Source organism: Camelina sativa, chromosome 13 (genome assembly GCF_000633955.1).
Source record: "Camelina sativa cultivar DH55 chromosome 13, Cs, whole genome shotgun sequence".
In the NCBI taxonomy this organism is placed as follows: Eukaryota; Viridiplantae; Streptophyta; class Magnoliopsida; order Brassicales; family Brassicaceae; genus Camelina; species Camelina sativa.
In genome coordinates, this window is record NC_025697.1 from 21,485,783 (window position 1) to 21,498,052 (window position 12,270).

General features: G+C 40.1%; 1 protein-coding gene and 1 pseudogene across 1 annotated transcript; one reads left to right on the forward strand and one right to left on the reverse strand.

The window, feature by feature from the left end:
- LOC104737392 (AAA-ATPase At1g43910-like) lies at positions 2,080–4,034 on the forward strand. The gene is made up of 4 exons (XM_019234729.1): positions 2,080–2,552; positions 2,805–3,285; positions 3,344–3,421; positions 3,511–4,034. The coding sequence occupies exons 1-4, from the start codon at positions 2,104–2,106 to the stop codon at positions 3,901–3,903; spliced, it is 1,401 nt and encodes a 466-aa protein (XP_019090274.1). The 5' UTR covers positions 2,080–2,103; the 3' UTR covers positions 3,904–4,034.
- LOC104737393 lies at positions 10,417–12,270 on the reverse strand (annotated as a pseudogene).

A 12,270-nucleotide genomic window follows, 5' to 3' on the forward strand; every position in this document is an offset into this window, starting at 1 on the left:
AAAGACCTGTCCACAAACAGCAGAAACCTCGCATGATCAGCAACGTTCTTAGTATAATCGATGTACTCGAGTTCATGAACCAACTTCCAAAGATTCCGCCAACGTTTCGACAAAAGACTTGTCTTCAAGACATCTTTTGTGGTAAGCAATGAAAGTATATGCAACAAGAAATCATCCGGCAAGAAACTGATCCTGTCCATAGTATTTTCAATCAATCTAGTGATTTTTTTTTTTTTTTTCTGTCAACACAGAGAAATAAAAAAACCCAAATCAGCAATGAGGAGACCTGGATTCAAATTATTACATTTTCAAATCTGTATAATCTTGAGAAACAACACGAAAAATATTCAAAAAGAAAAACTAAAAAGCTTATGAAATTCAAAGTTTGATGCTTTCCTTAGTAGCAGTGCGGTTTATAAGAAAGAAAACAGAGGAATCCAATCTAAGTAAAACCCCATAATACAGAGACTGAAAATTACCCAAATATCATCCGATGGATGCTACTCACATTCTGAAGAGACGAACATATGGCTAACCTTGGAACCCTAATTATGCCGTCATTTAGGGTTTAATATTAATTATGGGAATATGGTTTGGTCATGCAACGCCTAAGTACTCATTTTGTGTCTGGCTGGCGGTTCTGGATCGGTTGTCAACTGGTGCTGGTATGGTTGCGTGGAATGGGCAAGCAGCGGGACTTTGTGTTTTCTGTCAGCTTACTTTAGAAACACGGGATCATCTCTTCTTTGCTTGTCCGTTTGTCTCGACTGTGTGGTCTGCTCTCGCTAAAGGCCTGCTGCAGACATTTTATACCATGGATTGGTCCCTCCTTGCTCACATATCTACCTCGAATCTTCAGCTGGTGGAAGGTTTTCTAATCCGCTACTTATTCCAAGTAGTGGTTTATACGGTCTGGAGGGAAAGAAATGGTCGTAGGCATGGTGAGCCACTGAAGCCTGCGGACACCATCATTGCGTGGGTTGATAGGCAGGTCAGAGACCAGCTTCTTGCCATCGGTTTAATGGGGGATCGGCGATATGATGAAGGGTTTCAATTCTGGATGCAATCTAGAGCCTAACACCTCTTATCTATTCTAATATTTTCAACACATCTATTCTTCAAACTATGTTGCACAAGTTGTAAAACCGTTTTATTTTTCTTTTAAATATAATTTAACATTAAATTCAAAAAAAAAAATATTAATTATGGTTTAATTATTAATTATGCCGTCATTTATTTCTTTTTCATGTATTTTCTTATAATAATAAGATGCTATAATATAATTTTGTTGTTGGCGTAGAAAAAGCTTTTATTTACTTACCTTTTTTATTTTACTTTTAATGCTGAAATGTAGTGGCAAGAAATTAGGATTCAATACCCCATGATCGTTTCTACCAAAAAAAAAAATATCCCATGATCGAAACGATTTGTAAAATTATATTGGATAAATGACATTAAAAAAAAAATTGCAACAAAAAAAGAATCATAATCCATTTAGGTGCTACCATACATACTTAACTCTCACTCTTTTTAGCCGTTAGAAAAGGAAAAAAAAAAAGAGAAGAAGAAGCAATTCTATGAATCCAAAAGCCCTTCACAGTTCAGATGATGAAACATAAATGAACCAGAGCGATTAAAACATACTAAGGCTTAAAACATCATTGACACAAAATCAGCTTCGGGATTCACAGGTTCGTCTTGGTTACATATTTTCAGTTGAAGACAAGCTCACATGTTGGTGGGGCTCTTGCTGGTAAGTAAATACACTTCTGTTTGCAGCGTCGTAGTTAAATTAAGAGCCCTAAGTACAGCTGTTTCTGTATATAGTAACCCTTTTCAATTTTGATTAATCGTTTATAAAATTATGAAAACGCGTTTCTTAATATGTATCCCTTTTTGTAAGCTTTACCAACAAAACATCTCATTCCATAAGAGGAAAGCACGAAGTTACTCTGTAAGCTTCCTCCCCGTTACTAAGAACAGTAACTCGAAAACTTGCCCCTGAAGTTTTCTCTTCTCTCTTTATAAATACACACAGTCACCACTCACTTGCTTAATCATCCACACCATCATCTTCATTTCACCACCTGAGAACTGATAACAATGGCGTCGAGTTTCTCTACTAAAATCCCTTCCCTCTCTGCAATTTTCTCGATCTACACATCTCTCTCCGCCTTCACGATGCTCTTCAAAACCATTCTCCGTAAGATCATTCCCACCAAGATCCGTGACTTTATCGTCTCCAAATTCACAGATTACTTCTCTTCTTATTTCAACCCCAATTTCACGTTCATCATCGAAGAACAGAGCGACTTCGTCCCGAATCAGATGTTCCGTGCTGCCCAAGTCTACTTGCCGACCCTTCTCACAAGAATCTCCACCGGGGGTCTCCTCGTCAGTTCCAAAAACCTCAATAATCCGATGGCTAAACCCAAATTTGGAATACCCGTAAAAGCCAAAATCACCGATGAATTCGAAGGGATTCCTCTTGAATGGACTCTTCACTCTGAGAAAGACCCTGACACTAATTCTTTCCAGAGTAAACAGATACGGTAACTTTTCTCATAAGTAACCCTTAAAAATTTGGTTTTTTTGTGTGTGCCTAATTACGCTTACTATGTAATTAGCTAGTAATTTAGACATTAAATTCTCAATACAGATCCCTAACTTTATAATTTTATTTTTTCCTTTTTCAATTGTAGTCCTCTAACCTGAGTGTAAGTACTTTCTGTATGCTTCGTATTCTGACTGTTTTGTGTTTGGTAATTGTAAGTTTGTAACTGATGTTTTATTTGGGGTTTCAGGTACTTTCATTTGACGTGTAAGAAGGAGTTTAGAGACAAGATTATGTCGGATTACTTCTCATATATTGCCAAGTCATCGGTGAAGATACTGACACACAGAGATAATCTCAATATCTACACCTACAATTCAAAACGTTACACATGGGAATCAGCAATTTTTCAACATCACACGACATTTGAAACCCTAGCAATGGAACCTGAGCTCAAGAACACATTGATCCGTGACCTAGACGCTTTCTCCAGTGGGAAAGACTTCTTCAAAACCGTAGGACGAGCTTGGAAACGTGGTTATCTTCTTTACGGTCCACCTGGAACCGGGAAATCGTCGCTTGTTGCTGCAATTGCTAACTACATGAACTTTAATGTCTATGATCTTCAGATTCAGAGTGTTGAAGATGATGAAATGCTTAGACAGATTCTCACTATGACTCAGAACCGTTCCATTCTTCTCATAGAAGATCTTGATTGTGCTGGAGCAGATGCTAGAAACGAGGATAGAGAAGATGACAGAGAATATTCAGGATATGAAGAAGAAGAAGAAGAAGAAGAAGAAGAAGAAGAAGAAGAAGAAGAAGAAGAAGAAGAAGAAGAAGAAGAAGAAGAAGAAGGATCCCCAGGTTCCATGGAGTGTACACTAAACTACTTTATCTCTCGGCTTAATTTCTCTGTTTTTGTGTTCTGATCATTCTTGTCTTTTTTGGATCAGGTAACTTTGTCTGGTCTACTAAACTTTGTTGACGGATTATGGTCAAGCTGTGTAGAGGAACGGATCATAATATTTACCACGAATCACAAGGAGAAACTCGATCCAGCATTGTTGAGACCAGGAAGGATGGATGTTCATATTCTCATGGACTACTGTACGCCTGCCGTTTTCAAGAAACTCGCTGCACTGTACCTCAACATCGAAGAACACGTTTTGGTTGAGCGTATTGAGAACATGTTCCATGAGGTGAAAGCAACTCCAGCTGAAATCACACAGCAGCTTATGGTGAGCAAGAACCCGGATGTTGCGCTTAACAGTATTGTTGAGTTTCTTGAAAGCAAAAAGATGACCAAGGAGAGTGTTGATTCTGAAATCAAAGAGGCAGAAGCATGAAGCTTCAAGGATCCATTGAAGTAGTTTACCACTAATTATGTAGTAATTAAATAACTCTTTGTCTCAATTTCATTTGCGATTTAGTAGGACTGATGGATATGATCCATGGAAATAATATAGTACGTATGTAGTTACCTAATAATAATCATGCATAGGCCTCGTTGCCTCTGACTTACAAAGCTTGTTATGTCATATATATGTTGTCTTTATGTATGCCAAGTTTCTTCCACTCTTCCTAAGTGAGGAAGAAGGAAAACACAATATTTGACACCGCGGATACATCAAACTGTTCAAAAGACAAGATGATAGATAAGCTATACAAGAAAGCCTAAGAAAGAACTGGTTGAAGGAGTTGGGGTTAAGGTTGGAAAAGGTCCAAAGAGAGTGGATAGGAGGATGAAGAGTGATGCTAGGAAGCGCGGAGGCAAACCCGGAAGGAACGTTAAGAAGAGTGCCTGCCACTGGTAAAATCAGGCTACAAAGGAAACAAATTAGCTTATTTTGTTTCTTGAAAATAGTTGGAAATTAGAGGAAAGTGTTGTAAACTAGAGGATTTAGGGAGCGAAATCTCTTAGTCTTATTGATGAATGTCGAGGTTTACAAGTATATATAAGAGGAGTACAAAGGCTAAAGCCCATAAACCAAGCGAGTACATAGAATAGGCCATGGGCCGTAAAGTAATGGCCGATGGGCCGTACATGCGCGGACAGTACATGGGCCGTAAGGCCATGTCCTAACGGACTGTGAGCGGGCCGGTCTATAGAGTCCACAAGTGTTTTACAACACTCCCCCATGGACGAGATGACCGTGCCATGTTGGATGGGATCGCTGCAATGTGCTTAGGGGATGCTGCCTCATTAAAACCTTACCAGGAAAACCCGATGGGACAAAACCTTGGTGAAGGAAAAAGAGTACAACACACATTGCTCCCCCTGATCCAAACATCACTCCAAGTCCTGAAGCCTCCGCATTCCAATCTTGTGCGAGAGCTTCTTGAACGTTGATGTCGGCAATGCTTTGGTGAAGAGATCGGCTGAGTTGTCGCAGGACTGTACTTGCACCACTTGAACTTCTCCGGCCTTTTGTAGTTCATGTGTGAAGAAGAACTTCGGCAGTATGTGCTTCGTCCGATCTCCCTTGATGTATTTGTCCTTGAGCTGTGCGATGCAAGCCGTATTGTCCTCGTAGATGACGGTTGCTTCCTTGCTGTCTTCTAAGCCGCTATCCGTCCGAATATGCTGAGTCATAGACCGCAACCAAACACACTCACGGCTGGCCTCATGGATGGCTAGGATCTCCGCGTGATTTGACGATGTGGCCACAAGAGTCTGCTTCATCGAACGCCAAGAAATCGTCGTACCACCGTGCGTGAACACATAACCTGTTTGAGACTTACCGTTGTGTGGGTCGGATAGATAACCTGCATCAGCAAAACCAACTAGACCTTCTTGGTTATGGTTAGTATAAAATAAACCAAAATCAACCGTCCCTCGCAGGTACCGTAGGACGTGTTTAATACCATTCCAGTGCCGTATAGTTGGACAAGAACTATATCTTGCTAGGAGGTTCACGGCAAAGCATATGTCCGGCCTAGTGTGGCTAGCCAGGAACATTAACGCTCCTATAGCACTGAGGTAAGGCACTTCAGGTCCAAGAATTTCTTCATTGGCCTTCTTAGGAGCAAATGGATCTTTATCCAAGTCTAAGCTTCTAACAACCATTGGGCTAGTCAATGGGTGAGCTTGCTCCATATTAAATCTCTTGAGTACTTTTTCTGTGTATGCCTTTTGATGCACAAGGATCCCATTATTTACGTACTCAAGCTGCAATCCCAAACAGAATTTTGTTTTGCCTAGGTCTTTCATCTCAAATTCTTTCTTGAGGTATTCTACAGTTTGGGCGATTTCCCCAGAGGTACCGAGGATGTTTAAATCATCCACGTAAACTGCTATTATCACAAATCCTTTGTTTGCAAACTTCTTTATGAATATACATGGACTGATTGGGTCGTTCTTATAGCCTTTCTTAGCTAAATAATCACTTAAGCGATTATACCACATTCGACCACTTTGTTTCAGTCCATAAAGCGATTTGTCTAGCCTTATGCAGTATTGGTCTCGAGTACCATTTTTACATTTATGTTCTATACCCTCTGGTAATCTCATATAAATCTCATTATCCAGTGGACCATATAAATAGGCGGTTACAACATCCATTAACCGTAAATCCAAATTTTCTCTTATGGCCACACTTATTAGATATCTAAAAGTCGTTGCATCCATCACAGGGGAGTATGTCTCCTCATAATCTATGCCGGGTCTTTGAGAGAATCCTTGTGCTACAAGCCGTGCTTTGTATCTCACTATCTCATTTTTCTCATTTCTCTTTCTTACAAAGACCCACTTGTGTCCAACTGGTTTAATGGTAGGTGTCGTCCTTAAGATCGGACCAAACACACTTCTCTTCTTTAAAGAGTTTAACTCCACATCAATGGCTTCTTTCCATTTAAGCCAATCTTTACTTTGAGTGCACTCTAATATGGATGTGGGTTCTAGATCCTCATTTATCTCAAGTGCTACCTTGTTTATAAATATTTCATCAATGTCGACATTTTTCCGGTTCCATTTTATTCCAGACATTATGTAATTGATTGATACCTCATTGTTATCAATTCCTTCAGGTTCTTGAGGTTCAGCGTCCTGAACTTCACCTGGTACATTAATTATTTCCGCGGCCATGTCTGGTTTTTCTGTAATTCCCTGAACCTCGGTCTGTTTTGCACCTTTAGACTTTCGAGGATTTTTATCTTTGGAACCTAACGGTCTACCTCGTTTCAAACGTGGTTTAGACTCTGTAGCAACTTGTTTATTGTGTTCCTTTTGAACATCAATACGTACTGGTGCATTGCAAGCTGGTATGTACGATTTTGTTACTCTCTTTGGGTCAGCAAAGGAATCTGGCAATTGATTAGCTAGCTGTTGTAAATGTATAATCTTTTGAACCTCTGCATCACATGCTAGAGTTCGAGGATCTTGCCAATTTAAGGATGTTTGATTCCATGTTAATTCTTTGACCAGCTTGCCGGTCTCACCACCTATAGTAGGGAATTCAGACTCAACGAATTGACAGACCGCGTATCTGGCCTTAAATAGATCTCCTGTCAATGGCTCAAGATACTTTATAATGGTGGGAGACTCATATCCCACATATATTCCCATCCTCCTTTGAGGTCCCATCTTAGTTCTCTGTGGTGGAGCAACGGGTGTATAAACGGCACAACCGAATGTTTTGAGATGGGATAAGTCTGGCTCTTGACCCGATAATAATTGGGATGGTGAATATATGTGTTCACTAGATGGCCTGATGCGTATGAGTTCTGCTGCATGTAAGACCGCGTGTCCCCAAGCCGACACAGGAAGCTTCGATCTCATTAACAATGGTCGAGCTATTAATTGTATACGTTTAATGAAGGATTCAGCTAATCCGTTTTGTGTATGGACATGTGCCACAGGATGTTCCACACTCACCCCCATGGACATACAATAATCATTAAACGCTTGGGATGTAAATTCACCAGCATTATCTAGACGTATAGTCTTTAGTGGAAAGTCTGGAAAGTGTGCTCTTAATCTTATGATTTGAGCCAACAGCCTAGCAAATGCTAGGTTCCTTGTGGATAACAAGCAAACGTGAGACCATCTGGTTGATGCATCGATCATAACCATGAAATATCTAAACGACCCACATGGTGGGTGTATTGGTCCACATATATCACCTTGTATCCTTTCCAGAAAATGCAAAGTCTCTTTTGTGACTTTTACTGGTGATGGTCTTGTAATGAGTTTCCCTTGTGCACATGCTACACAAGTGAGATTTTTAGGGAAAACTCTTTTCTCTTTAAGGTTGTGCCCTTTTGAACTCTTAATTACTTTACGCATCATGTTCGAACCCGGGTGGCCTAACCGGTCATGCCATAGAGTGAATTGTTCAGTGAACATTTTGTGCTTAGCCATGTTAGCTTCTATCATGTTTATCCTAGCATGGTATAAACCAGTGGCTAGTGCGGGTATAGTCTCTAGGACCTTCTTTTGGCCATTTACATTTTCTGTAATGTATAGGAATTCTTTAGTTCCTTCACCCTTGGTTTCAACATGATAACCATTTAATCTTATATCTTTAAAGCTCAATAAGTTTCTCTTAGAGCTGGGTGAGTATAGGGCATCACTTAGTTCAATGTGTGTGCCGTTAGGCAACAAAACGTGAGCCTGGCCGTAGCCTTCTATCATGTTGGCTATACCCGCAATTGTACTAACATTTGCACTTTTCATTTTAAGATTTATGAAATATCTTTTGTCTCTTAGTATAGTGTGGCTGGATCCACTGTCCACTACTAGTTCACTCATGTCCTTGGCCATTTCTATAAATAGGACATAATTTTGTATTTTAATAAGACAATTATAAAATAAAAACCATTGCATTTAAATCAAAATAATCATCCAATACAATAAAGGAAAATAAAGCATAAAAGCATTGAAATTAAACCAAAATAAAACGAAAATCAATCATCAATGGCAATCGGAAGTCTCTAGCAAGTCGTCATTCTCATGATCGAAGTCTCCTTCATCATCGATGTACGCATAGTTGGCTTCCGGATTTTTCTTTAGAACTTCTTGGTATGCATCAATGAGGTGTTTGGGAGTTCTACAAGTCTTGGACCAGTGGTTTGACATACCACATCTGTGGCAGACCGATTTGACCTTGGTGTGTGGTTTAAAGGACATACGGCCCTTACCACCACGTCCACGGCCTCCTCGGCCGGCCTGTCCGCCATGGCCGCCACGGCCACCACGTCCTCTGCCANAATTTCCTTTTTCTTAAATTTCCTTTTAATCTAGGATTTAGTAAATATTGTTTTTAGGGTGTTTTAGATAATTACTAAATTAATTAGGAATTTATCCTANCTGTAGTTTTCTTTCCCAAATCAACCTTATTTGCTTCCGATAATGGGGCTGTACCGGGAGGTCTCATAGCACTGTTCATCAGCAGCAACNATTATCAAAATCGGTTTTAAGTTTTAACAATCCTAGAACATAATTCATGCAGCCGACATTTACATGAACAAGTTATGCTTAAATAGATCCTATCTTATACATGATCCGATTTCAATATGATGCATGAATGATCCAGTTTTTAATATCCTAGAACATCTTTAAACAACAAAATATTTCTAGGTTCTTATGCATCACAACAAGCAACAAACAACCAAATTTAATTCATAATATAATTGGTTTTAATTCTCAAGAAATCTAACAACCTATACACCAACCGATTTTTAAGTTTTAGGTTTTAGAGATCTTAAACTTTGTTGGTTGTGTACTTGTTTGTTTTAGGGTTCTGTATGTTTAAGTCCAAATTCGGATCATAGGGTTTTAAGAGGGTTCGACCATATTTTTACCTTTCACCGATTTGGATCTGACTGGATATGGACCGGGAGCTAACAGACCTCGGTTTTACCTCTCTCTCGCTCACGGACCACGAACAGGACCACGAAGAGAACCACGAACCGGATCACGAACAGAACAACGAACAGCTTCCGCGAACAGCTACCGCGAACCACGAACAGCTTCCCACGAACCGCTCCTTTGTACTTTTCTCGTCCGGAATCACGTACCACGAACACACAAACTCACCCCCGAACACGGACCACGAACCTCGATCAAGTTGTCGATAGAAGCTTGATCACGAGCTTAAGGTATGCTCGTGAACAAGGGGATCTTCGAACAGAAAGGTGTTTGGTCTCGGATAGAAGCAAGAACGAAAGCGGTTTAGGGTTTGTGAAAGAGAGAAGAAGATCNACTTTTGAGACTCTCCGCAATGTGATGGTGCATATGTTGGAGACACTTGTTCTTTTTTCTTATCAGTGCTCTCAACTTCCTCATCAATGCAACCAGATGGCCATTTGACCTTAGGTGGATTTCGGTGTCTTTCACCCATTCCAAGTAGTTCTTTCCAGAAGCTTGCAAGATGGGATAGTCTAGGCTTTTGAGATTTGCCATCTGCATATAAGATAGACAACCGATAGTTAGCATGTGATATTTGAGATNCGAAATCTCTTAGTCTTATTGCTGAATGTCGAGGTTTACAAGTATATATAAGAGGAGTACAAAGGCTAAAGNGCATATAAGATAGACAACCGATAGTTAGCATGTGATATTTGAGATCGAATCATGCAACAAATATTTATTTAGGTCATGCGGTATTTGAGACCGAAACATGCCTTAGGCCATGCGGTATTTGAGACCGAAACATGCCTTGCCTATTATAGATTTCGTTGGTTTAAAATCATGCATGCANCAATGGCCGATGGACCGTACACGCGCGGACAGTACATGGGCCGTAAGGCCATGTCCTAACGGACTGTGAGCGGGCCGGTCTATAGAGTCCACAAGTGTTCATTAATTGGCTTTTTTGATTGTTCCATCTGCTGCAGCGTTGTAGTTTACTTACCCTGTGTTCATTAATTGACACGATTATTCAGTTGCAGAAATGTTATAAACCGCAAACAAAACTATTAACTCAATACACTTCAACATGCCACTGCTTGTTCTTCCTGAGCTGAGTAAGTTTCTGCTCCCAGCTTTCGCCTCGCTCTTCAGCGACCCTCTTAAGCGTATCTTGAATCCCAGACATCATTCCTTTAAGCCCGCAAAAGTAAATATGAGCTCCATTGTCCAGAAGTTTGAAGATCTCGTCGCTGTATTCTTCAATCTTGTCCTGCACATACATCTTCCCTCCTTTCTTGTTCTTCTCTTCTCTGCTCAGCGCTTTGTCATACCTGAAGTTCTTTGGATAGTCCTTGAGGTATCCGGAAAATTCTTCATCATAGAGAAGACTGTCTGAGTTAGCCACACCAAGGAATAGCCACGAGAGTCCATCAAACTTGAAATTAGGAACGTTCTCCATAAACATACGCCGTAGGTATCCTCTATATGGAGCAACTCCAGTTCCAGTAGCGATCATTATGTGAGTAGCTTTCTGGTCATCATCAGGTAACAGCATTACCTTTCCAGACGGACCTGTCAACAATATCAAACATTTTAGACCTCATGTTCAACAAATAGAAGGGGTTTTATAGCTTTAAAACACATAAAGTTACCGGTGATTTTAACTTGATCGCCAGGTTTGGCATTGCACAAGAAGTTGCTGCATACACCAGCTTTGGAAGGATCTTCTATTCCTGTCTCTGGATCATAGTAAATAGCTCGACGGACACATAGACTAGCTGTTTTCCCATCAAAAGAATCCCCATACCTTGTTGATGCAATCGAATAAAGGCGAACGTTGTGAGGTGCACCAGGTTTCTTGGGATTCTCGCCCTACGAATCAAGAAAATGGAACAAGAAGTGTTATCAAATCGAGGGAGCAACTCATTTATCGGCAAAAGGCAATGTGTCAGAGTTAAAATCACTTACAGGAGGAATCACTCCGTAGCTTTGTCCTTCCCAGTAAGGAACATTACCATCATGATCAATAACAATGTGGCAAGTCTCTCCAGGTGCTTGTGGACCAACAATTCTTTCAACCGAAACAATTGTTGCTGTGTAAGGCTCCTTAGGCCTGTACAAGTTCAACGGAGTCTCTTTGGGATCTTCAAGTTCTAGAGGAGTAACCAAGACTTTGGACCTGCTTGCTTGCTGAAGTGACAATACATAATGTGGACCTTTTGATCACACTTAAGCTTCTAGATTTAGAATCTAGTCTCAGCCGAGGACCCCATGACTTCTCAGTGAAACTTATACTCTGCAGCTGAGACAGAACCAAAAGGTCAACGCTATAATTTCCTCCTTCCACTTGATGAGAGATGATGCTAAAGAAATATTTTAAACTCCACAAAGGGTTCCAATTTGGTTTGCAAAATCTAGTTTTTATCATCTTCTACTTCTAAAGAGTGTACCTTTCAGTACCAAGTCCACTACAAGTCTTGACATTAAAACCAAAACAAAAAAGGTCACTACTAGTCGGCATCAGAACTAAACCCACCAAAAATACCAAAAGACAAAAGAAAATCAGGACCATCTAAGCATCTGAAACAACAAAAGTGAGTAATCTTAGTCTAGATTGGTTTTGCTCACCTTGATCATAGATCGGCTCGACCAATCAATTCCAGTTGGAAGTGCAACGGACATCTGAAATCAAAAACCAAAACTTTCATTCAATCCTAAAATAATCTCAGGAATCAAAGAGGTAGGTTAACGAGCATATCTAATAGCAAAAGTTTAAAAAAAAACCTGAGAAAGAGGAGTTGAGAGAGCCATGGCGATGGAGAAAAGAGACGAGATTTCTCCAGAAGAATGATAATTAGAAGAA